General features: G+C 40.6%; 1 protein-coding gene across 1 annotated transcript; it reads left to right on the top strand.

The window, feature by feature from the left end:
- Nucleotides 1–96: 96 nt before the first annotated feature.
- On the top strand, nucleotides 97–26,390 carry MEP1A (meprin A subunit alpha). The gene is made up of 14 exons (XM_040249518.1): nucleotides 97–165; nucleotides 252–276; nucleotides 362–412; nucleotides 1,420–1,460; nucleotides 2,525–2,600; nucleotides 5,111–5,228; nucleotides 8,732–8,907; nucleotides 14,310–14,531; nucleotides 15,015–15,164; nucleotides 18,811–19,026; nucleotides 20,927–21,400; nucleotides 22,854–23,027; nucleotides 23,942–24,239; nucleotides 25,586–26,390. Exons 1-14 carry the CDS (start codon nucleotides 97–99, stop codon nucleotides 25,740–25,742), a joined length of 2,247 nt encoding a protein of 748 aa, XP_040105452.1. The 3' UTR covers nucleotides 25,743–26,390.
- The last annotated feature ends 1,131 nt before the right edge of the window (nucleotides 26,391–27,521 follow it).

The raw sequence follows: 27,521 nt of genomic DNA, 5'->3' as shown, positions 1-27,521 counted from the left end.
TGAGGGTCAAAGTTTCTAATATGACCGCCAGAGCAAGGTCTAAAGTGTCTTTGCTTATCACAAGGTGTCTTTGCTAAAATCTGTTCACTTGCAACAATGATTTGGACGAGATTGGCTTGCATTCTTTCTTTCATCTTGTTTTTTGCCCACATAGCAGCTGTATCGGTAAGTAGAGTTCTGCTCTTCAGGCTATTTAGAAATATTAATTCTATTATATGTTATCCTTTTTCTGTATATTTATTTCTTTTCAGATTAACCATCTTTCTAAAGGAAGTGGTAAGAACTAATTGAAATACATAGAGAGTTTTCTGAACGTTCCTTTGCTTAGCAAGACTGACAATTTTCTCCCCACTTTTAACAGTATATGATGGAGAATTTGACGAACAGAAGGATATTTCAGAAATCAACTTAGGTGGGTATAATTTCTGCCATTATTAATATCTTTAAATAATTTAAAACCCTGTGATAGAATTGCTGAAAATCTCTGAACTTTCAGAATATGATACTGAGTAACTTTAGGAGAGAACTATTCATTGCTGCTTCATTAGAATTTGTAGCATTTCTGAAAAATGGAAACATGAAAAGAGAATAACGGTTAGACTGAATTTTCTAGAACTAGTGGGTATTCAGTGGCTCTAGAAATATATAACAAAATTTTTGTTTATAAAAAATTCATTTTTCCAGTCGTCATTTTGAAATGATCACCTAGTACCTCATTTCTCATCTCAGAAGTCCCATTTCGATCCCTCGAGTGCAAGAGTTTTGATACCAATGACCAAAAAGTTTCCTTCTAATTCACCTCTCACTTTTTAAGATTCTTGGACAAGGTTTCTTTTTTTTTTTTTCATTGAAATATAGTTGATTTACACTATTACATTCCTTTCAGATGTACAATATAGTGATCAAATATTTTTACAGGTAATACTCCATTCATAGTTACTATAAGATATTGGATGTATTTCCTATGCTGTACACTGTATCTTTGTGACATTTATTTTATAAACAGTAGTTTGTACTTCTTTATCCCCTACCTTTCTCTTGCCCTTCCTAACCTCCTTTTCAATCTTCTTGGTGTCTCTATGTTTGTGTTTTATTATTCACTAGTTTGTTTTAATTTTTAGATTTCACATGTAAGTGATAACATAGAATACTTGTCTTTCTCTGTATGACTTACTTTACTAAGCAGAATACCCTCTAAGTTTTCTTGTTCCAAAAGATGGCAACAGTAGATGTGATGATATATGATATTTATTAGCTATTTACATTTGTTCAATTAAAATGAATTTTCGGATTGTTTTAAAAAGAGTGTAACCACATAAAGATCAACAACTAAAGACAACAATGGAAAAGACTCATTTTATAAGAGATGCATTTTAGCAATTCATGTTCAAATATTTCTCTTTTTAAATCCACATCTAGCTGCAGGATTGGACCTCTTCCAAGGGGACATCCTCCTGCAGGTGAGTACCTTCTAGTGACACCAGAACATTCCCACAGGACTGGCTGTGACAGGACAGTGAGCCTCTGCTCTGTGTCCAGCCCTGAGATGACCGTTATGAAGATGAAAGAATCTCAGCCATAAGTTGTATGGACAAAGACTTCCACTTTGGTTGCTGGTTAAAAAAAAAAAAGACGAAATCATTAGGAACCAAAAAAAAGACGAAATCATTAGGGGCCAGAAAAAAGAGTCTATAATTATTAAATTCCTTGTCCACCCAATTTTCCTAAGAAGTGAAGAATGAGAGAGAAGCAAATCCACCGCCATACTGAAAGTGACTATTTCAGTTTTGAGAAAATGTAGGTCTCTTTCGTTGTTGTTCAATCGCTGAGTCACATCCGACTCTTCGCAGCCCCGTGGACTGCAGCACCCCAGGCTTCCCTGTCCATCACCAACTCCCCAAGTGTGCTCAAACTCACGTCCATTGAGTCGGTGCTGCCATCCAACAATCTCCTCCTCTGTCGCCCCCTTATCCTCTTTCCTTGCATCAGGGTCTTTTCCAATGAGTAGGCTCTTCTTCAGGTGACCGAAGTATTGGCGCTTCAGCTCCAGCATCAGTCCTTCCAATGACTATTCAGGGTTGGTTTTCTTTAGGATTGACTGGTTTGACCCACTTGCAGTCCAAGGGACTCTCAGGAATCCTCACCACCACGGTTAGGGAGAATCAATTCTTTGGTGCTCAGTGTTCTTTATGGTCCAGCTCTCACATCTATACATGACGATTGGAAAAAACATAACTTTGACTATATGGATCTTTGTCAGCAAAGTAATATCTCTGCTTTTTAATATGCTGGGTAGGTTAGTCATAGCTTTTCTTTCAAGGAGCAAGCATCCTTTATTTGGTCTTAAAAATTTCTCTGGAAATTTCTATATTGTCTATAATGAACATTTATTGTTTTTATAATTGGAAGACAACTTGACTATTTGAATAGTGTGACAGATTGTTTGTGATGTGGGAGTTTACAGAAGAGGAAAGGAAGCCAAGGAGACCAGCTGTCCAGTCAGCTTTGCCTTTTGTTTCTGCAGAATTCCAGAAATGGCCTGAGAGACCTGAGCACCAGGTGGAAGTTCCCCATTCCTTACATCCTGGCCGACAATCTGGGTAATATTAATTGTTCTTCATTAGAAGCCTTGAGTTGAACTCTTCTCTCTCCCCTCTCTTCCTGGTCATCAGCTTCAAAGTTGAGTAACTGCCAACATCTAAGGGAGTCTCTAAGCTCTGAGGAGTCTTTATCTTATGGAAACCCATGCTGCTTAACCAGTCTAAGATACAGAATATCAAATAGTACTTTTTAAAAGGCAAAACACACTAACATGTTAATTAGACCAAGAGAGCAACACAAAGGACAGAAATGAAATACGATTTGACATCATAGCAATGAAAAATGTGCACCTGAGATAAGAGTTTGTTTAAGTGACTCTAAATATGGTACCAGGATACCAGTTTCAGCATATTGATTTCTTCCCTTTCTGTCGCAAACAAACATGTCACACTTTTGAGAAATAGAAAAGGCTTTATTTCATATGTTCATCATTCTTGTTCCTTGGTATTAATTTTCTATTCTTCTCTGTCTCAAGAAAAATAAGTTAGATTTTGCTCATTGTTGGGAATAATAGTTGGTGGAAATAACATAAATATTAGAAGCCATGTGTGGACACTGGCTGACCTCAAGCAGCTGACTGATGGCTCAACAGCCACGATGACGCGCTGCCTGTTTGGGAAGCCCATCCTCTGTGGATGGGAAGACTCCAGAGCACAGGGGAAGCTAGGACAGTGTTGCTCAGTCTTGATGAGCTGCTGGGCTGCTCCCGCTCTCAGGAGACGTAGATTGTGTTTCAAGATTTTTCATCACTTTTGTCAGTGTTGCTTCCAGCGCCTTTTCTGGAGAAGAGTTACATAGAAACAAATGCTATTGTTCTCAGTTATGTTCTTCATTGGAGCATAATTGCTTTACAATGTTGCGTGAATTTCTGCTGTACGGCAAAGTGAATCTGCTGTATGAATACATATATCTCCTCCCTCCTGAACTTCCCTTCCTCCTCCCCTCCCAACCCCACCCTTCCAGGTCATCACAGAGCACCTAGCTGAGCTCCCTGTGCTATACCATTGGCTCTCACTAGCTATCTATTTTACACATGGTAGTGTATATATGTCAGTCCTAATCTCCCAATCTGTCCAACCCTTTCCTTCTCTCACTGAGTCCACATGTCCACTCTCTACGTCTGCATCTCTATTCCTACCCTGCAAACAGATGAGATGGGATTTTGAAATCCACCACTCTCAGTGTTTCCACCATTTGGGTTGAAGATAGCAAAGGCAACACAGTCTTATAGACAGCATGACTTTAATTATAATCAAACTTTTTTCTTATATTTTGTGGCAACCAAGCTGTCTGGGGTACATATCTTCAATTTAAAGATGTTACTCCATAAGAATACACATAAAAGCTCATGAAAACCTTCAAACAGGTTTAATGCATGCTCTTACTGTTGTTGTCTGTGATGTTTCTGTGATTTATTTACCAATTATTCCAATGACTTCCTTTAATGACCTTAATATGATTTTATGACATCTGAGTGTAGAGTCTCCAATTCAGGAGTTCCTTAAATAAAGACCAGAAAAGTGTGAGATAAGTACATGGTAAAGTGCCAAAAATGATAAACTCTTTGGGAGAATCCCCAAAAATCAAGTATGCAAGAATACAATTTAATTTTATAGAACTTAGCTTAATTTTTAACTTAGAGACCTACAACCAACAAGTTAATAGGGTTAAAATCCACACACACACAAAGTGAGAAACAGTCTCCTTTTCTCTGATGTATCTTTCTCCTCCACCTCGTCCTTGTCTTATGCAATACCAAGGTAGGCACACGTGCAGGTTAAGCAAGAAGAGTGACATTTGACCTTTGGCCACCAATCCACAAAGGCTACTAACAGGCATCTACTGTTCTTGCTGACTCAGGTACATAGGTTTTTGCTGCTTTGGTTCCAAACTTGGGTTTTAGAAATCTTTTCTAAGGCTGTCTGCAGAACTCCCTGTCTAGCCTTGTCATCTCATGGGGATCCTATAGGGAAGCCGCATAAATATTACACTTAACTTCTTATGATTTCAGAACCCTCAAACCTTTCTCAGCTGTCTTTCTCCAGCAAGAGGGAGAGTCTCTTTAGATTGGGGGAAGAAACCCCACTCTCACTGCTTCTCTCCAAGGTAATTTATCTGTTTTTCCAGAAGACAGAAGTGACGTCAATTCTGTCTTCTGCTCGGCCATATTTGTCTCTTGAGGCATTGCACTCAGAATTTTTGCTTAAATGAGGGAAAACAAAAGGGAGAAAGCGGGGAAATTATTTTATGATTTTGTTCAGCCACACATACCATAAGTGTATTCCTATTTTGTAGATAAACATATATATATTATGTATTTAACCTTTAGTGTGTTTATATACACAAATGGTTTGTCAGTTTTAGTTTCCAAGGGCTACATTTACTATCAAAAAATTTATCATGGACTTCAGTGGGTTTCATACAGCAGCATGGGTTTCTATGTTTCTGGGTTATATATATTATCCAAGATCTAGCTAAGGCTGATTGATAGTTTTATTGATTTCTACAGCACTGAATGCCAAAGGAGCCATTCTCTATGCCTTTGAAATGTTCCGCCTCAAGTCCTGTGTGGATTTCAAGCCCTATGAAGGCGAGAGCTCATACATCATCTTTCAGGAGTTTAGTGGGTGAGTATGAAATGTTACAGAGTGTGAAATCCATCCTCTGATTTATAAAAAGCGACACATCCCTTTCAAAGAATAAACAAAGAAGTTGGAAAGAAACTAAAAGCAAAATCAAATATTTCACTGCGAATTTTTTAAAGTGGCATCACATTTTTATTGTGCTCTATAAAGAATGCATTGTTTGGATACCTCTAGGAACCAGGGAGACTCATCTCAGTTCTTTTCTGGGTTGAAGTCATGTTTTAAATTACAGCCTTTTAAAAAAAAAATCAAGTTTATTACAACTGCATTCTCTTGATGGTACTGTTTTCGATTATTAGTACTCCGTTGGCTAGACTTTTCTGAAAAGTTCTATCAATGTAAGTGATATTATATATTTGCTTTTCTCTTTCTGATTTACTCACTATGTATGAAAGTCTCTAGGTCCATCTACACCTCTGCAAATGGCACAATTTCATTCTTTATAATAGTGGAGTAATATTTCACTATATATATGTACCTCAGGCGTAGAGAACAAACATAGGGATACCAAGGAGGGGAAAAGGGGATGGGATGAATGGGAAGATTGGGATTGGCATATACACACTATTGATACTATGTATGAAATACATGACTAATGAGAACCTACTGTAGAGCACAGGAAACTCTAGTCAGTGTTCTGTGGTGACCTAAACGGGAAAGAAATCCAAAAAAAAGAGGGGCTATATGTATACACATAGCCGATTCACTTTGCTGTTCAGCAGAAACTAACAGAACATTGTAAAGCGGCTATATAGTCTAATACAAACTAAAACCAAAAAGACCTACCGGAAGGTTTCTCTTCATATTGCAGTTCCCATCACGGCCTCTAGGTGTTGCCTGGATTTGGTTGTCTAGTTGTGAAGGTGGGGATTTTGTTTATCCCCATGGATGACTAACAAAGGTAAAGAAGGAAGTTAGCGTTCGTTTTAGCTTCTAAAGAAAAGAGTCTTAGACCTCACAAGGTACGCGCTTGGCAGGAGGGGCCGTGAGGTAATAACAAGTGAAAAGCTCTAATATGCTAGGGTGAGTGCAGACGCAGGGTCTCTAACCCAGCCGGAATCGAAGGGTCAGGGGGAGCAGCACTGAGTGTCAGAGAGATGCAGGAGGGAGAGGACTGGAGAGGCAGAGGAGAAGAAAGAACAAATAGAGGGTGGGAAGAGAGGTAAAATCCTGTATAACACAGGAAGCTCAGCTCCGTGCTCTGTGGTGACCGAGATGGGTGGAATGGGGGGAGGGTGAGAGGGAGGTCCAAGGGGGAGGGGATATATATACATATAGCTGATTCGTGGTGGTGTACAGCAGAAACTAACATTATAAAGACATTATACTTCAATAAAAGATAAACAGTAAATTATAAAGTTTTTTGAAAATAAAATTCTTTCGTAGAAAAAACAAAACAAAACATCAATCTAGGGATTCTTATTGCCTGTGATTGGGATGTCTCTTACATTTAAGTTAGAGGGAGAGGAAAAGGGAGGAAGAAGTTCCAAAGAATGACTGGCCCAAAGCACCCCAAACCCTTGGAGATACTGATGCTTTGAAGCTGGAGGTTAACGGGGCTCTTCCAGAAAGATAAGGTCAACATTTCAGAGTGGTAATGCAATGGTATTTTACAACTTATACTTTTCTTTGGGGGAAGGATGTTAAAAATGATAAATAATATTTGCTTCCTCTGGATTGTGGATATTTTGCAGAGAAAATTCTGACTTGGTAAGGAAATGCAAACTATCTGAGAGGCAAGGCAAACATGGTGATATTTGCACAGCTCAATACATTTACTAAAGATCATTGAATTGTACCCTTAAAATTGGTGGATTTTATAGTATGTAAATCACACCTTAATAAAGTTGTTAGAAAATAACTAAGATTCGTTTTTGAGTAGAATTCAAGTCTTTTAGCATTTTTTTTTTTTTTAATTAATTAATTTATTTTTAATTTTTACTTTACAATTCTGTATTGGTTTTGGCATAGATTGACATGAATCCACCACCGGTGTACATGCGTTCCCAAACATGAACCCCCCTCCCACCCCCCTCCCCACACCATCTCTCTGGGTCATCCCCGCGCGTCAGCCCCAAGCGTGTCATATCCTGCATCAGACATAGACTGGCATTTCGATTCTTACATGTTATTATACATGTTTCAATGCCATTCTCTCAAATCATCACACCCTCTCCCTCTCCCTCTGAGTCCAAAAGTCCGCTATACACATCTGTGTCTTTTTGGCTGTCCTGCATACAGGGTCATCATTGCCATCTTCCTAAATTCCATATATATGTGTTAGTATACTGTATTGGTGTTTTTCTTTCTGGCTCACTTCACTCTGTATAATTGGCTCCAGTTTCATCCATCTCATCAGAACTGATTCAAATGTATTCTTTTTAATGGCTGAGTAATACTCCATTGTGTATATGTACCACAGCTTTCTTATCCATTCATCTACTGATGGACATCTAGGTTGTTTCCATGTCCTGGCTATTATAAACAGTGCTGCGATGAACATTGGGGTACATGTGTTTCTTTCAATTCTGGTTTCCTCTGTGTGTATGCCCAACAGTGGGATTGCTGGAACATATATGATGTTAGCAATTTGGGGAAAGCAATAGCAGGTAATTTAATGTGACTGTCACCAAGGAACTGACCCTTCATTGGTAGCATTTAAAATAATTGGTAAATCTCTCATTCTGTTGAGCACTGGTCAGTGTATAGAGCCTTGTTCCTCAACTCAAAGGGGGCAAGGAGACAATTTGTGTACAGCTCCTTGTTTGCTAATAGAGATGGAAAATCAGGTTTCTGAGCAAAAACAAAAATAATTGGAAAAAAGAGGGAAAGAGCCTGCGTATGAGGAATTTAGAGTATCTGACAGCAGTTCCTGAGTCCACTATTTTCTGAGGGAATTTATGGGTCCTTCTTGCCTAGAGCCTTTTAGACATAAGTTAGGCAACCTGCTGTGTGCTGTCATAATGCTGCAGATTGGGAAAAATCCCAAGATATGAACTTGATGAACTTGCATTTTTAATAAGGGTCTTTTTCATAATCATAAAACATATACCTTCTCATTACAGGAAATCTGAAAAGTCATTAAAATGTAAAGGAGAAAGTATAAATCAACCACAGCCACCACTCAGAGACACCTTTGTGGTATAAAAGCAATAGCATTATTTTTTGGAATGCCCCATGGGTTTGTGAAGGTGAAGAAAATAGCCATTTTTTCCTTCTTTTTACCTGATGCATTATTAGGTTTGATTTGCTTCTAAGTAGATACCACTTTTATAATGGTCTGTCACTTGTAAAGCCTACATAATAATCCCTCCAGGAAATGTTGCTTTTTTAACCAGTCACGCAGGTTGAACCATTAGCTTATGAAAAGGCTAATAATAACTTCTTCTTAAAATCAAACCTAACCTTCAGATTTGTATTCTGGAAACTGAGGAATTACAGCCACTTGAAAATTTTCTAAAAGAAAATTTCTCTCCTTTCTAAAGGTGCTGGTCTGAGGTTGGCGACCGACACGTGGGGCAGAACCTCTCCATCGGTCAGGGATGTGACTATAAGGCCATCGTTGAACATGAGATTTTGCACGCTCTGGGGTTTTACCATGAGCAGTCAAGGACAGACAGAGATGATTATGTGAATATCTGGTGGGATGAAATTCTTCCAGGTGTGTATGAACCCAAGGTGGTTGGATGGGATTTGCTATTACGTTTATCACTTGCTGGGATCAACCCTGGGATGACCAGGCCAAACCTATGTGTGAACAGGAGCTTCAGTTTCTCCAGGAGGAACTCAGACTATGACCTCTCCTCTGGGCTGAGTTGATCTGATCATAATTGATCCCAGATAAGGGTCTCAGGAAATGAGGAATGTTGTTCATCTCAATACGGGGTTGAAAAGTTAATCAGATGCTTTTGTTTTGCTTCAGTGTTATTGTTGAAACTCTAACTAAAATTCTACTTCCTGTCTTAGTGTGTAAAATGAACTAGATCCTTGAGGATGTGAGGGTCCTTTTTTTCTGGATGTGAAATCTCATGTAACTTTAGGAAAGTAGAAACTGTATAATAACCTTGAGACCCTTGAGGATTTTTGTGCTCTGCCAAATCAACGATAGATGTTTAAAAACAGAACAACAACTATATTAGGGGAAAAAAAAAAAGCTCTTTTAGTTGAAATTATACTTCCAATTTTGTTAACTGTAGCTAATAGTTTGAAGTTTTGATTAACCAAAACGTATAAATCTTTTCTTTCTCCTTTCCAAGTGACTCTTTTTTTTTTTTTTTGCCCCCAGTCCATACTTTGTAAAGGATAACACAGTTTTATTTCAAATATTATTATGCAGTTATCCTAACAATTCTGATGTTCTTTAGTTTTGTTGGATTTTCTTCAATGCTACCTACCTTCTTTGTTTGAGACAACTAAGCTGAGTGCTTTTGAGTACATGAAAATATTATTATCAAAGAGTTGCCCAATGGGTGGGGGAAAGTTCCATGCTGTGTTTCTGAAAACACGTAGTTTTTAAATAGGAATTAGTCCAGGAGGTGGAAAAGCATTATTTTTGGCAGTGATAGCTTAATGAAACCTTAATGGATTGGAAATGCCTTAGCAATGACCACTCATGGTTTTCATGAAGCAAATCATGGCCTTGTAGTTATCTGTTTCATTTAGATCTCAGTTTCACGTATGACTTCATGGATGGTAGTGCATGTCTAATAGTTTTACGAACTTGGAAGAACTGGCCATACTTTAAAATAAAATGTGAATCCCCAAAAGACTTCTGCCAGAACTAGCTCCTTGGGAGGAAGCCGCATCACTGGTTCTCACAGGAGGAGGGGGTACAGATGGCTAATTCTATCAAAAGCACCTATGAGGTTTACAGTACGTGTCCCTCTCGACACCTCCTATTCTGATATTTTATGAATGTGGAGTGCTGGTGGGAGGAGGAGAAAGCATATGGTTTGTAAAATCCTAATCCAAGGACTTCCCTGGCGGTCCAGGGGTGGAAACTTCACCTTCCAGGGAGTGCGGGTCTGACCCCTGGTTAGGGAGCTGAGATCCCACACTCCTGTGGCCAAAAAACTGAAACATAAAAAAGAGGCAATATTGTAACAATGTCAATAAAAACTTAACCAAAAAACCCTAATCCATTACCAGGTATGAAATAATAGATCAAAACATATGCTTGTCTCCAGGTCTAATTGCTTTATATCTGGGTCTGAACCCAGACCCAGAGTAGAGGGGACAGAAGAGGGCAGGTTAAAACGCAAAGGAGTAGAGGGGATAGAAGAGGGCAGGTCAAAAGTCAAAGAACCAAATCTCAGAATATGAGGCTCAGGGGGTTTTAAGACTTTGTCTGTGTTTGCTAGAGGCCTGAATTTCTCACTTTCTCCTCTGTATACTTAACTCTGCTGAAAAGGACATGAGGAAGCAGAAAATATGCGCATTTTCAAGTCTTGAAGAACATGATGCTCAGAGCTTTTAAGATGGTTTTAGGCTAAATGAGGGCTTCCCTGGTGGCTCAGTGGTAAAGAATACACCTGCAATGCAGCAGTCATGGATTTGATCCCTGGATGGGAAGATCCCTGGGAGGAGGGCATGGCAACCCACTCCAGTATTCTTCCCTGGAGAATCCCATGGACAGAGGAGCCTGGCAGGCTATAGTCCACAGGGTTGCAAAGAGTCAGACACAGCTGAAGTGATTTAGTGTGCATGCAGGCTATATAAAGGATCTTGCTTTATATAAAAGAAACTTTATATATCTTCCTTTATATAAACTTTATAGATCTTCCTTTATATAAAGAAACTGCCTGTGATGCGGAAGACACTGGTTTCATCCCTGGGTTGGGGAGAGCCCCTAGAGTAGGAAATGGCAACCCACTCCAGTATTCTTGCCTAGAAAATCCAATGGATAGAAGCACCGGATGGGCTACAGTCCATGGGGTCGCAAAGGTCAGACACGACTTGGCGAGTAAACAACAACAACAAAGGCTATAGGAAATCCCCTTTCTTGAGGGATTCTGCGCATTTGCCAGGGGAATTTGCAGATGTGCTCAGCTCTGGGTTGAGCGTGGATGACTCACCATGTTTGCTCATCTCTGGTCTATGTTTCATCAGGTGTAATTCCTTACACCTAAACCGCCTACCATCACTGGAGAAATGATCTCAAGCGAGACATTCAGTCCAATTAAGATCATAAGCAATGGCAGTATTATTACTCAGGGTAATTTATGACTTTTGCTGCATCTTGTCTCCAGTTGATGGCAGTCTCATTATTTAACCTAAGAAGAGACTTCCCTGGTGGCTCAGAGGGTAAAGTGTCTGTCTACAATGTAGGAGACCTGGGTTCGATCCCTGAGTCCTGAAGATCCTCTGGAGAAGGAAATGGCAACCCACTCCAGTACTCTTGCCTGGAAAATCCTATGGACAGAGGAGACTGGTAAGCTACAGTCCATGGGGTCCCAAAGAGTCGGACACGACTTAGCGACTTCACCTTACCTTACCTTACCTTAGAGATTCTATTGGCAATACAATTCTCTCCCCAGATCCATCTCTGTTTCTGAAGTCAGAATTGTGTTTTCTGAATCTGTTTTTTTCCATTAAGGAGAACACTTCTGAGGTTTAGCAGGGATCTGCAAATTACAGAACTACAGCCTGTGGGTCATATCTGCTTTTGTAAATAAAGCTTTATGGAAACACAGCCACTCCCATTTGTTTATGTATTACCTATGGTTGGTTTTCAGCTATATCAGTAGAGTTTAGTAGTTGTGACATATACCATACAGCTTGCAAAGCCAAAAGTATTTTCTACCTGACCTTTTACATAAAAGGCTTGCCTATGATCTCTGCTTTACAAGGTCACTTCCTCTTCAAGCCCTCAGTTATGAATTCCTTGAAGGCAGGACCATGCCTGTCCTAGTCACATCCAGGGGCCACCACCCACCTAGCACAGCTCCCAGTAAATAGTAGGCATGACAAAACTGTGTTGAATTAAATTTTTAAATGTATTAAAACATTTATTGGGTAAAGCATTCTGATAAGTCTCCTTGAATAATAAAGAATAAAGTCATCTCTTCTAATCCAATGATTATATTGAAAGTTAAGGAAAGCAGCTGGTGAATTGAAAATGCCTTGCCTAAGATGCTGCTGAGAGTCACCAGGAGATCGCAGACCTTAGTCCTCATACCACTTTGATGCTTTTTATCATGTTACCCTCTTAACTGCCATCGAAGGACCACGTGCTCTAGAAGGAATGACTTCCTTCCTTCCCTATTTGGCTCATTTATTTCTTGCAGTCAGTCCTACCTTTGATCCCTTTTGGGTTAAGTCCCCACAAAACCCTTGTGAATTGGAAGGATGAAATATCAGTATTCTCGTTTTATAGTTAAAACAAGTTTTTGATCAGAGGGGTTCACGGACTTTTCCGAAAGTATCTGGAGACCACCTGCCAGAGTGCTCCAATCTTGAGTGTACCTGCATTGATATCTTTGAAAGGTGATCACATTTTCTTCTAATTATTAAATACAGTTGGATGGGAAGCTAAAAAGGGAGAGGGAGATGAAAGTGGAAAGTTATGATTGGGAGAGTTGAGCATTCTCATTCAGTTTTCCTGTCACTCCCTAAGGAGAAAATGAAAAATCTGTAAATGAAAATGAAAAAAATCACTCCTACAGCTACAACAGTAAATTACTAGTGGCTGCTGGATTAAAAGGACATCTGAGTGGTATCTCATTTTGACGTTTCACTTTACAGTGCATATTCTCTTCCTTGGCCTCATCTCATCAAAAATATTTTCCTTTTCTATTTTGAAAGGAAAGTCTGTTTTCTTCTTATTTTATTTTTTTCATCATGTGGAATTTTATGGAAAAGGAGAATGTGAGCCTTGATTTATAGGATGCGACGTTCTTGTTAGCTACTAACCTTTCCCTTTGCACCTCAGGTTTCTTTTTCCTAACTTGTTGGAGAGTTGTCCAGGTATAACTCTTGGTGGATGAGGTACTAGGCTGTTAGTGAAATGAATCAATCCTGAATATTTTTATGAATTCAAAAATTCCTTTTTTCTGCCATCAGGAATATCTGCCTCCACTTTGGTAGCTTATCCTCTCTTTCTTAAAGTCTTATGCATACACACACATTTGTATATATAAAAATGAAACTTTGATTTAAATATACATTTAACAACATGCATTTTATATTATATACTATTATATACGTGTATCAGTCAGTTCAGTCATTCAGTCGTGTCCAAGTCTTTTCAACCCCATGGACCACAGCACACCAGGCCTCCCTGTCCATCACCAGCTCCTGGAGTTTACTCAGACTCATATCCATTGAGTCGGTGATGCCATCCAACCATCTCATCCTCTGTCTTCCCCTTCTCCTCCTGCCTTCAATCTTTCCCAGCATCGGGGTCTTTTCAAATGAGTCAGTTCTCTGTATCAGGTGGCCAAAGTATTGGAGTTTCAGCTTCAACAATGAACACCCAGGACTGATCTCCTTTAGGATGGACTGGTTGGATCTCCTTGCAGTCGAAGGGATTCTCAAGAGTCTTCTCCAACACCACAGTTTACAAGCATCAATTCTATGTGTATATTTGTTATTAATATAACATGTAATTTAATATTCATTATAATAATTTTATATACTATTATAATAGGGCTTCCCTGGTGGCTCACTGGTAAAGAATCCATCTGCCAATGTAGGAGATGTGGGTTTGATCCCTGAGTCGGGAAGATTCCCTGGAGAAGGAAATAGCTACCCACCTCAGTAGTCTTTCCTGGAAATCCCATGGACAGAGGAGCCTGGTGAACTACAGTCCATGGGTTGCAAAGAGTCAGATGTGACTTAGTGGCTAAACAACAACAGTACATTGCAATATTATTAGTAAATATTAATAAATACATAATAATTATATATATTATATAATTATAAAATATGTTAAATGTGTATATATACTTAAAGAAATTTTATTCTGCCCCCTCCCCTTTGTGGTCTCTGCTTGAGTATCTAGTCAGAGGGTAGGACAGGGAAATGGCATGACTACTCAGGACGTGTGGACTCCCTTCCTGACAGGTTACCAGCACAACTTTAACACCTATGATGACAACTTCATCACAGACCTCAACACACCCTATGATTACGAATCTCTGATGCACTACCGGCCTCTCTCGTTTAACAAGAATGATAGTGTCCCTACCATCACGGCCAAGATCCCTGAGTTTAACTCCATCATTGGGCAGCGTATGGATTTCAGTGCCATTGATTTGGAGAGGCTGAACCGAATGTACAACTGCAGTGAGTACCTCTGAGTCTGAGGACTGGGGACCCCCATTGACCTTATAGGTTTCCCGTACATTTTCCTTTGTGTTAATTTTGCTGATTTCCAGTCCATTTCATTAAGGGAAATGGACAGACTACATAAACTTAGTTTCTCTCTCTTTAGAAAAAAAATACAACACCTACCTGACAGAATGGTTACGAAAATCAATTATGTAGTTGCATTTTATGAAATGAGAGTATTGGACCAATGAAAGGAGCTGGAATTGTCCTTCTTCTTTGGCTTCCTTCTGAAGGATGCATCATCATGTAAAGCTCAAGATAGTTACAGGCTTGAAAGTATTTTGCATCTTGCAGAATTCTTTGTCGGGCTTAGTGGCTCCTAGAGTCATCTAATCCTCAGAGATGAGTCGTCTAAAGTGGCTTCACTAGTCTTCTGAGACACATTCTTTTTGTGACATGCTCAAGTGTTTAACCAGGTGACAAAAATATCATTTGCAGCCACAACTCATACCTTTTTGGACCACTGTGATTTTGAGAAGGCAAACATCTGTGGCATGATTCAGGGTACCAGAGATGATACTGACTGGGTCCATGAGGACAATACTCAGCCTGGACAAGCGGATCACACCTTGGCGGGACAATGCACAGGTCAGTAAAGGCAGCAAGGAGCTACGCTGAGGTGGCCCACCAGATTCAAGGGGTAACGGCAGCCGCAGGTTTTGCTTCAGTAGGAATGTTTGTTATCAAACCTGACACTCTAAATGAGGACAAAAAGCATTTCTCATATCTTTATTATTAACTCAATAAAAAGCATCCAGGTTCTGGACATGCAAAAGAAAGATAAATTTAAGCAACAACAAAACTGATACAGACAGATGGTTGATAAGATACAACTTTGTACTTATAGATTGTCTATTTTATATACAGTAGTGTGTAGTGCAGGGTACTATACTCATTATTTTGTAATAACTTATAAGGGAGAGTTGTAGTATATACATATATATATATACATAAAACTGAATCACGAAATTCAGTTTATATATATATATAAAACTGAATCATTGTGCAGCATACCTAAAACTATTATGACATTGTAAATCAACTATACTTCAATAAAAAATTTTTAATTAAAAAAAAAGGATGAAAGTTTGTAAATTAGGGTAATGTCTCTAGAGCAGTGCCCTCCAATAGAACTACAGTGCAGACCACATATGTAATGTAAAATTTTCTAACAGTCACATAAAAAAAAGAAACAAAGGAGTCTCTTCAATAATATATTTTATTTAATCCAATCTATCCAAAATCTTAACATTTCAATGTGTAATCAATATGAAAGCTATTAATGAGGTACTTCAGCCTTTTTCAGAGTGAATATTTGAAATCCTAGTGTTGTTTCATCCTTAAAGCACATTTCACTTTGGACTGACCACAGTTCAAATGATTGATCAGTATGCATGTTTGGTAGCCACCATATTGAATAGCGTAACTTCAGATAGTTCCTACACATGATTTGTGCAGTGAAAAAAAAAGCCATAAAGTCAGGGGAGACCCGGGTTTAAAATCTGGCTCCATCTGGCTAATTGTGACTATAAGAAGTTGTTTCTGTTGCTGCTGTTAAGTCTTTTGGCTTTTGTAAGCCATCAAGCTTGGAGAACAACGTGGCAACCCACTCCAGTATCCTTGCCTGGAGAATCCCATGGACAGAGGAGCTTGGCGGGCTACAGTCCATGGGGTCACAAAGAGTTGGACACAACTGAGCGGCTAAATAACGATAACAAGCCATCAAGCTATTGATACTTCATCGTGAGCATGGAAGGAGATAAAGCATACAGAGCCTTAAAGGGCAGACCAGCCGCTTCACTCCCTATTACTTTTTCCCTCCCATCTTTCCCTTTTCTCTGGAGGTTCTATTTATTTTTAAATTTCTATCTTAAGACTCTTTTATTATGTGCTTGGTATTGAAATCATGTCAACCCTATTTGCAAGCAGGTGGGGTAACAGATTATAATTGCCCTTTAAAGACTAGGCTGTTATCAAGTCCCTTAGTCCATACCTGTGTGACTGTTGGTTAGAGTTCCTTCACAGAAGGAACCTAGCTTATCACCAAGATACCAGGCCACCAGGGGGATTGTCAGAGGTTGTAAACCATGGCCCCTCTTCCTCCCACCTTGATAGAGGGTGAAAGTCTCAGTCACATATCAGATTATTAAGCGCATAATCTCCAGTTTCCAAAGGGTGGTTTATACCTGAAGTTCTCTCTCAATCCCCATTGTAGCCTCTAATCTAATCTCTCCTGTAGGCTTGCTATTAGGTTAATGTGCAAGTTCCAGCTAGACAGAAACGTGATCTCTGTGTGAGAAGAATCTGCTGACTGACTATTCTAGCACTTTAGTAGGAAAGGAATGGACCACAACCCAGAATAACGATCTTGAAAAACTTTATCAGGTTAACTTGATCAGCCACTATGCTTCTTCCACAGGAGGCACTTAATGGGACCAGGTTTCCTGTGCTAGAGAGCACTGCATTATTTGGGTAGATACATAGACTCAAAGAGCTTGAAGGATAGAAGCCACTTCCCACTTCCCACTTCCCAGAGAGATGAGTGCACACCCAGTCAGTGGCAGCATCAGGGCAATAATTCAGGTCTCCTAACTCCGATCTGAGTTATTGAATTTGCACTTCACACTTCTGACTATATCTGGTGGAATTCCTGATCAAGGACCACCTAGAGACCTTCTTAGACCTGTGAGCTCTTGTTTACCTTAACCCAAGCCCTCGGCAATTCACAACACATAAGTCTCAGGCTTGTAAGATCAAGTATTGAGAAGAACATACAGGAAAATATAATTTTCCCTGATGAAATAGTAAAGCCATTACTGTATTTTTCAGCTTTGTGGAAAGCTTATTTAAACATCATTGCTTGCAGTCAACGAGGAAGACATGTACCCCATGTATGAGACAGGATGAAGCAGGGATTTATAGTGCCACAGAACGCAGAACTGTACCAGATGTTCACTTCCTTTTTACTTGGTGAAATGTTTTGAGTGGAGCATTTGATAAGAGGTTGAGTATTCAGTTCAGTTCAGTTCAGTTCAGTAGCTCAGTCATGTCCAACTCTTTGTGACCCCATGGACTGCAGCACGCCAGGCTTCCCTGTCCATCACCAGTTCCTGGAGCTTACTTAAACTCATGTCCATTGAGTTGCTGATGCCATCCAATCATCTCACCCTCTGTTATTCCCTTCTCCTGCCTTCAATCTTTCCCAGCATCAGGGTCTTTTCCAGTGAGTCAGTTCTTCGCATCAGGGGGCCAAAGTATTGGAGTTTTTCAGCTTCAGCATCAGTCCTTCCAATGAATATTCAGGACTGATTTCCTTTAGGATGGACTGGTTGGATCTCCTTGCAGTCCAAGGACTCTCAAGAGTCTTCTCCAAGGCCACAGTTCAAAAGCATCAATTCTTTGGCGCTCAGCCTTCTTCACAGTCCAACTCTCACATTCATATATGACTACTGGAGTAAGTTTAAATGACTTCTTTATATGTGAGAATTGTTCATTGCCCTTGACTTTGAAGAAGTGAGCTGGTTTTCCAAGTGATGTATATGTTTAGCCACTTGCCTGTTTGAAGGGAGAGCATTTTGAGATACCTGAGTTGGGTGGACCCAACCTCTGGCACAAATATAGACCCTTTACCTCCTATTTTAAGTGTCCTTCCAAGGCTTTCTTTCCATTCAGGAAAAACCTTCAATTGGTCCCTAACATGCCTTGAATGCCTCTTCTTTCAGCATAGGAAAGGTGATTCTTTACTACTGATCTACACCCAGTTATTAGGCTAGAAAAGGTTGAAACTTAATCCTTATCATTGTGAATATGTAAAATCCAACCCTTAAAACTTTGAATCCCGTAGTTTTTGACATAACTAGGAGGCCTGCTCTTTTCCTTGGGATGAATCTTTAACAACAAACTTAATGAAGAAGATGGAATTCATCTCATAGACACTAAATTCCATCAAACTTTGCTTAAACCCTGTATTTCCTTAAGTCAGAGGTGTACATTCCCCAACTTTGGGAACAAAGGTGATCAAAAAGAGACAGTGGAGTGCAACTGATTTGACCAGCAGTACTGTCTATGGAGACAAGAGTATTTACTGACAAACAACCTTTCAATTTTCCCCAAAGAGTTCTAGCCTTTGTTGCCTGGATAAGGGCCGGGGCTCACTGTTGTCACCTTACCTGGGCTGAGGGGAGCCAGAGGTGTGGATGGGCAGAGATGGGACTTTGGGGTCCTCTGTCCATAGGTGCCGGCTACTTCATGTACTTGAACACCAGCTTCGGGGCAGTGGAGGAGGCAGCCATGTTGGAGTCTCGGATTCTTTACCCAAAGAGGAAGCAGCAATGCCTGCAGTTTTTCTATAAAATGTCAGGCAGCCCTTCAGACAGACTGGTCGTCTGGATCAGGAGGGATGACAGTACTGGCAACGTGCGCAAGCTGGTCAAGGTGAAGACCTTCCAAGGTACCTGGAGGCGTCCTGCGGGGACAGATTGGGCTTCACACCCAGGACTGGGCTCTTTCCCCTCCTTCCTCTCCCCCGCCCTTTCCACCCTCCTGCCCGTCTCCATTCCTCCACATCCTCCCCATCTTCCTCTCCTCTGTCTCCTCCTCCTTTTCCTTGACCTCCCTTCTTGTCTTCCAAATGCATAATGCCTGGCATGCTTTAACCACTCAATGGATGCTTTAACCATTCAAAAGCTGCGGTTTTGGGTGAGGCTGAAATATGCTATTGTAAGAGGCCAATCAGGGGAAGAAGAAAGGAAACAATTGGAATGTAAAAATTCAGTATTCTCTGGAACTTTGGAGAGGGCCAGGACAGAGAAAACTGGTGATTCAAGGGTGGAGACTGGAAGGTTAAAGGAAGCAGGAAGTGATGCTGAGGGAAAGAACGTGGGTAGATAGTGGACCACAACTGTTTCTGCATCTGTTTCAGCAAAGTGAAGGATACCATTATTTAATACACTGAAGTACCTCGAAACCTACTTATGAATTTGGTGGAAAGTAAGCCATTCATACACATTAACTTTATTAAAAATCATTTATATATTCCTGGATGGCATCACTGACTCAATGGATGTGAGTCTGAGTGAACTCCGGGAGTTGGTCGTGGACAGGGAGGCCTGGCGAGCTGCGATTCATGGGGTCGCAAAGAGTCAGACACGACTGAGCGACTGAACTGACTGAAGTGATATTTTGTGTATTTCTGTGAGAAGATCATGAAAATCATATTAATAAAGTGTCGAGGTAGTTAGGGGGATGTGAGAGCAATCTGACTGAAAATCAAGATCCAGGGTTATAAAAGCTACGTACTTACATTCTTTTTATTGTGGTGGTGGTTATTCATAAACAGAGAGGGAAAAATGTGTTTTTCTATTTTTTCATTCAGCAAAGAATTTCTCAGTTAAAATGAGGAGTCCAGGTAAAGGAAGCATTCTCTGTACTTTAAAAAAAAAAATTTTTTTTTTTGGCTGTGCCATGGGACTTGTGGGATCTTATTTCTCTGACAAGAGATCAAACTCATGCCTCCTTTATTAGAAGAGTGGAATCTTAACTGTTGGACTGCCAGGGAAGTCCCAAAAGCCAGTCAATGTTGGTTTTATTTATATAATTTTTACTATTTTGGCCATGCTTCCGAGTATGTGGGATCTTAGTTCCCCAACCAGGGATTGAACCCATGCCCTCTGTAATGGAAGCATGGAGTTTTAACCACTGGACCACCAGAAAAGTCCCCATAAGCTGCTGCTCTTGAAGGGAGGAGGCTTCCTTTGTAAAAAACTACTCAGAAGAACAGGGGCCCAGATTGTCTCTACTCAGGCCACTCTGTGAGTAGAAAATGCTACAAATAATGGTTTTGAGGAGTTCACTTTTCTGGCTGAACTTTACAGAGCATCTTTATTAAATGGAGGGATGACAGCTAGGTGCCCTTTAAGAGGCGAGAATTTGCTGTGTTACAAGGATTGAAATACGGACATATGAAATTGCCATCTTTTGACTTTTGTCTTATCAAATGTCTGTTTGGAGCATGCAGAGTGCTAATATTCAGCGATGTGGTGCGTTTGTACCAGGGGAAAACCCAGAACCTGCAGAATGAAATAATAATAGAAAACAAATTCATGATTAAGATTTTCATGATAAATCAGAGTGGGTCCTTTTATGCTTTCTTTCTTGTTTAGCTGTTTTCCCACATCAGATATGTGACTTTGGAAACGTTCCGTAACAAGTTTATAGCAGATCTCTCCTGGGTTCATTTGTGAAGATTACATGAGATCATTCATGTAAAGCGCTTGCCACAGAACCAGGCTCAAATGACTGCTCCAAAAATGTTGGCCACAGTTGTCACCAATGTTATTCTCTATCCTCAGGAGATTTTGACCACAATTGGAAAATTGCCCATGTGACACTCAGAGAGGAAAAGAAGTTTCGCTACCTTTTCCAGGGCACAAAAGGTGACCCCCAGAACTCGAGTGGGGGAATTTACTTGGATGACATCACTCTGACGGAAACCCCATGCCCCACAGGGGTTTGGACAGTCCGGAATTTCTCCCAGGTCCTGCAGAACACGGTGAAAGGGGACAAACTCCAGAGCCCTCGATTCTATAATTCAGAGGGCTACGGTCTGGGGTTGACCTTGTACCCTCAGGGCAGAACGAGCTCTGGGAGCTCTGGGTACTTGGGACTCACCTTTCACCTGTGCAGTGGAGAGAACGATGCTGTCCTCGAGTGGCCAGTGGAGAACAGACAGGTGATCATGACAATACTCGACCAAGAAGCTGATGTCAGGAAGAGAATGTCCTCCAGCATGGTGTTTACTACCTCCAAGACCCAGACGTCTACAGGTAGGTGGTTGGAAGAACTGCTCCTCCACCTGGAAAGGCCAACCGATACGGTTCCCATCTTTGAAGCAGAATTTAACTTTCTTCTCACACTTCCCTCTTGGGCACATATTGGTGTATCCACTGCTGCTGCTGCTGCTAAGACTACCATGCCTAAAATAGATAGCTAGTGGCAAGCTGCTGTATAGCACAGGGAGCGCAGCCAGGAGCTCTGTGATGGCCTGGAGGGGTGGATTTGGGGATTGGGAGAGAGGGGATATATGTATATTTATGGCTGATTCACGTTGTACAGTGGAAACCAACACAACATTGTAAAGCAATTTACATTATAAAGCAATTATCCTCCAATATAAAATAACTTTAAAAAATATCATCATGTTGGAGCAATAAGTTAAATTTTTCTTTTTTTTTTTAATTGATGCACAGTTTATTTACAATGTTGTGTTAGTTTCTGGTGTACAGCAGAGTGATTCACTCATACATATATATTCTTTTTCATATTCTTTTCTCTGATGGTTTATTACAGGCTGTTGAATTTAGCTCCATGTGTCATCCGGTAGGACTTTGCTGTTTATCTATTTTATATACAGTAGTTTGTAGCTGCGGATCCCAAACTCCCAATTTATCCCCCCTACTCTTTTTCCCCTTTAGTAACAACTTTGTTTTTCTATGTAAATTAAAATTTTCAATGTCATCTTCTCTCGTGTTCATAAATTCATCCATTGCGCATCTAGTCAGGATTTGCAATGTGCCAAATTCTGTGCCAGTTCCTTAGAATACAAGCAAATCAGGCAGATTCTGCTTCACTGAGCTCAGTCTGAGAAGACAGATCCTGCTAGTCATTTATTAAATACTCAGAATTTGTGAGGCTCTGTGCTGAACTGATGCACTGACTCCTAAAATATTACTGATTGCCAGTATGTCTAGGAAGCAAATTTGCATAACAAAGGAATGGGCAAGTTATTATTGTTTTTTTGAAAAGAAGAGATGTAAGCCTTGAAAGGAAGATGATATAGCTGTCTCTTCCCCTTCATTGAGGAAGTCACTCAGGAGTGGGCCATGACCCTTCAGAGCAGTGGTTCTCTGCTCCTCCCTCTCCCAATTCTCAGTTTTAATTCTCCTGGAAAAAGTAAATAACCTGATTTTTTTCCAACACATTTTTTTTCTGATTAACAAAGCCCTTATGGATAAACAAGGTTCTATTGTATAGTACAGAGAACTATATTCAGTATCCTATGATAAACCATAATAGAAAAGAATGTTTAAAAAATGTATATATACATACATGTATAACTGACTCACTTTGCTCTACAGTAGAAATTAACACACCATTGTAAGTCAATTATACTTTAAATTAAAAAAAAAAATCCCGCAAAACTCTCTATACTCATCAAAGACAAATGGAAAGTGAAAGCTAAAGCGATGATGAGATTTTCTGTTATCTGTAACTGTGCAGCTATAAATGGCTCCGTCATCTGGGACAGGCCCTCGGTCGTGGGGTCCTATGACAACAGCTGTGACTGTTTCAGAAGCATTGACTGGGGTTGGAGTGCTGTCATCTCCCACCAAATGCTGAAAAGGAGAAGCTTCCTTAAAAATGATGACCTTATAATTTTTGTGGACTTTGAAGGTATTTTGTTGGCTTTCCTGAATATGTAATCCTATGTTCTGGGTTTTCTACTGATTCTACATGGATTTTTAAGCAGCTCATGAAAGGTGAGGCTATTCTGGGGGGCAACTAGGTTAAAAAATAGATGTGCTCTAAGGGAACAACGTTTTACTCAGTTTTTTCGAAGACTTCTATCTTGATTTTAACTGTCCTTGGGAGAAACTACAATTTTAGTGCTATCTTTTTGCGTAATTAATCAAATGTGACAGTTTTCAGACTGACTTCAGTGTAGTCTCAATCAGTCTATCCATGCTCACGTTATGCTTCTTTTTTTTAAGTCAGAATAAATAAAACCATGATTGGACTACTTTTAAAAATAAACACAGCAAAAAAAGAGTGAAGTCTTGCCATGTGTGACATCATGGATGGACTTGGAGAGTATTATGCTTAGTGAAATCAGTCAGACAGAGAAAGCCAAATATTCTATGTTTTCACTTATATGTGAAATCTGAAAAACAAAAGAAATGAACAAATGTAATAAAACAAACTCACAGATATAGAGAACCAGAGTAGTAGAGGGAGGGACAAAGTAGGGGGAGGGGATTAAGAGGTACAAACTACTATGTATGAAATAAATTACAAGGGCGTAATGTACAACACAAGGAATATAGTCAATATTTAATAAGAACCTTATGGGGAGTGTAATCTATAAAAATGTCAAATTACTATGTGAACACCTTAAAACTAATATAATATCTGTCAGCTATATACATCAATAAAAATAATAAATAGCTGACAAAAAAATCTACTGGATTCAAAGCCACTTTCCTGTGTCACTAAAGGTGAGGTCCAAGAGAGGTGGACGCAGCCCAGGGACTTTCTCCGGGAGTGGAAGTGCATTGTTGCCCTCATGTCTCTTTGTCTATTTCCTCAAGATATCACCCATCTTAACCAGACTGAAGTTCAAGTTCAAAACAGCAGGCTGAGCCCCCAAGGCCTTGTTCTCCATGGCCAGGAGCAGCAGACCTCAGAAGATTCGAGAAAGGCCCCCTTAGAGACAGCCTTCCCGAGCAGACTGGACCTGGGGCAGAGCAGCCGACAGAAGCGGTCAGTGGACAACACAGGCCCCTTGGAGGACCACAACTGGCCACAGTACTTCAGAGACCCATGTGACCCGAACCCTTGTCAAAACGAGGGCATCTGTGTGAACGTGAAGGGCATGGTGAGCTGCAGGTAGGCTCTGTGATGGGGTGATGGGGGGCCACAGGTGAGGGATAGCAGAGAGGAGCCCCGTGTCTTCTTACCCTGCTAGAAGGCACAGTTTCAGGTCAGGCGTCCGTAGCATCAGATGGTCAACTGTGGCTGCTCTTGACTTTGAGGCTGTGCCTCAAATTGACGGACAGAGCAAGGGTCCTGCCAGAGCAGAAGAGTCCTGAATCTCCTCTGGGGCATCGTCAACAACAGCTTGAATGTTGTTGGAATTTTGAACTCTCCTCCTTGGTCCTGAAAGTGACCCAGAGCTTTTAGCTTCCATGCTCCATCATGGTGAGACTCAGGACCAAGCTTAAATCTTCCCTGACTATAGATATTATTATGAGTTATTAATTATGATTATTGTCCACTAGTTCATTGTCCTATAATCATAGTTATGTTTTCAATGATAGTAATAAAAATATCTGATATTTGGGGGCTGTTTACTGTATGTTGTGTGCTTCCCCAAGCGGTATGTATGCATGATCTGAGTTATTCCTCACAGCCACCCTGTGACATAAAGGCCCTTCCTTTATGGCACACGAAATTTGAAACTTAGAGACATAAGTAGGGCATAAGAAATCTGAAACTTAGAGACATAAGTAATTTGTCTGTAAATGTTGGAGCTGGGACCTGCATCCCGGTCTGACTGTCTATACTTTGTTACATTTGATAGTTCTTTTGATAATGCTTGTTACTTGTATAAAATATTTCATAAAAGGATGTATGGGATGACAGAGCATCACTTTCATTTGACACAATAGTAGCAGATGTGGGAGCTGGTCTGATTGGTTCAAAATATCAACATTTCTTCTCACCTCTTTTTTTTCTTTAAACTCTGACTTTTTTTATTCATCATGGATTTTTGTATTATTTTTTCTTTTTTTTTAATAGTAAAGGAAATTTTCTTTAATTACTAAATTTTTTTTTTCTTGGCCACACTCTGTGACATGTGGGATCTTAGTTCTCTGACCAGGGCTCCAACCCAATGCAGAACCCGTTCTGCAGAGAAAGTGCAGAATCCTAACCACTGGATTACCAGGAAGTTCCCTTCTCAGCATTTTTTGATCTCCACTTTGTTTCTTCTTTGTTAAACTTTTATTTTGAGATAATTCCAAATGTGCAGATACATTGATACAATACTACAGAATTCCCGGTACTTAGAGTCAACATCTACGGTAACCAAATTCCAATTAGCAAAGCCAAGAAATGAGGGTTAACGAATGCAAATGCTCTTAACAAAGCCGTTGTTGCTGAGTCGGTCTCTTGGTCAGGAAGCCCTGGGGGCTTCTGTGGTTCCCACCCTCCCCTCTGTCCTGCCTCCCCAGGTGCGTCTCGGGTCACGCCTTCTTCTACACGGGGGAGCGATGTCAGACCGTACAGGTGCACAGCAGCGTCCTGGGCCTGCTGATCGGAGGCGTGGCCAGTGTGATCTTCTTGACCTTCACCATCATCTCCATCCTTTACCAAAGGTCAAGGCAGTGATGCCCAAGGACGTCAGCCAGAAGCAGAAATGCCCCCTGCCCTTGGGCCCTCCCTTTGCTTCCGCTGCTCAGTGTAGTTTGGGGCTGTTGTCTTCAGCCTCGCTTTGCCTCCAGCCTCCTGTGTGACCCTTCTGTTTTCTATACCCCTGCCCTGACATGGTTCTGTTACCCTGCTCCATGTTCCCAATGTACCCAGGGTGTCCTGTGACAGCACTCACATCACTTGATTGTAAATTCTTTCTTTAATAGACTGTCTTTCTCAAAGACGGTAAGCTCCATGTGGGCGGACCCTCCTTTACCATGTTAACCCGATGCCTGGGAGCCTGCCTGGCCCAGCACGGGGGGTCACTTAACAAAAGCAAATGAAGGGACCAATATCTGAATGAATAACTAAGCTATAGAAACTCTCTGCTTTCGACTGCAGGTAAGACATGGACAATGAAATGCACATTTCTTTTTGTACCAGAATCCAATTCTCAAATACCTGTTTTTCCATCGGACGCAATAGTGTTATTATTCTTTGAGGATCTTGTGTGTTAAAGAATTTTAAATAAAGGCTTCTCTTAGCAACAGCATTTGCTTTCCTCCTCTGATTTGAGGGGAAAATCTTTAATAAATTCAATAACTATTTTGTCAGTACCTTCAAAACGTCCAGAATTGTATGCGAATTTGTGTGTGTGTGTCCATTTGGGGAGGGGGATAATCATTCAAAAGGTCTTCCTCAGTTCTTTTTAAGTTTTAAAATATATTTGATATACTATTCCTATATAAAATTATCTTATTAACAAATTGAAAGTATCAGGTAGAAGAAAGTATTTGTAGACATACTTTCTTCCCACAGTTCCTAAGGAGACCAAACTGCCCGCGGCAAGAAAGCTGCAAGAGAGATCAAATGAGAGCTGAGGTTCCCATCCTCAATCAACACAAACCCCAGAAAAACCTGGCTCCAGAAGTTTCCTAAAAGAAAATATCAGTACTTAATGGAGCCTGAGTAGTCCAGGCTATCCCTTGTGTGTGTGTGTGTGTGTGCTCAGCTGCTCAGTCGTGTCCAACTCTTTGCGACCCTGTGGACTGTAGCCCGCCAGGCTCCTCTGATCGTGGGGTTCTCCAGGAAAGAATACTGGAGCGGGCTGCCATCTCCTCCTCCAGGGGGTCCTCCCGACCCAGGGATCGAACCCGTGTCTCCTGTGTCTCCTGCACTGTTAGGTGGGTTCTTCACTACTGCACCATATTGCGCCACCTGGGAAGGCGTTACATTATCAGCCTTCCAAGCATATACTTCATGGCCATTCTGGAAATAAACATAAGGGGTTAAAAAGAGTCCCTTTCATGCAAAGGTGTGAGAAGCGTCTGTAGCAGGTGCAACTTCTGCACCCAACGCCGGCTCTCCAGCCAAAGGTGCGTCAGCACCTTTGCTGCATCAGCACCCAGGAGGATTGGTTAGAACACAGATCACAGGCACTGCCCCCAGAATTTCTCATTCAGCAGCTCTGGGATGGAGTCTAAGAATTTGCACATCTAGCAGGTACCCAGGGGATGCTGATGCGAGAACTGCTGCTTTAGTGGACAGAAAAGAGGCCTGAACTTTAGGTCCCCTGGCTACAGGCTTGAATGGGCCATCTATTAATAACTTGCTCTGCAATTGTCATAAAATCACTCATATGCTTGGTCTTCCTTTACTAATCTGTCAGATGGAAGTAATAGCTGTCTACCTCCTCCCAGCTCACTCTATTTTATTTAAAAACTGTTTATTTACTTGGTTGTACTCGGTCTTAGTTGT

Source organism: Oryx dammah, unplaced genomic scaffold (genome assembly GCF_014754425.2).
Source record: "Oryx dammah isolate SB20612 unplaced genomic scaffold, SCBI_Odam_1.1 HiC_scaffold_11, whole genome shotgun sequence".
Classification (NCBI taxonomy): Eukaryota; Metazoa; Chordata; class Mammalia; order Artiodactyla; family Bovidae; genus Oryx; species Oryx dammah.
This window is presented reverse-complemented; position numbering and strand designations above follow the sequence as displayed.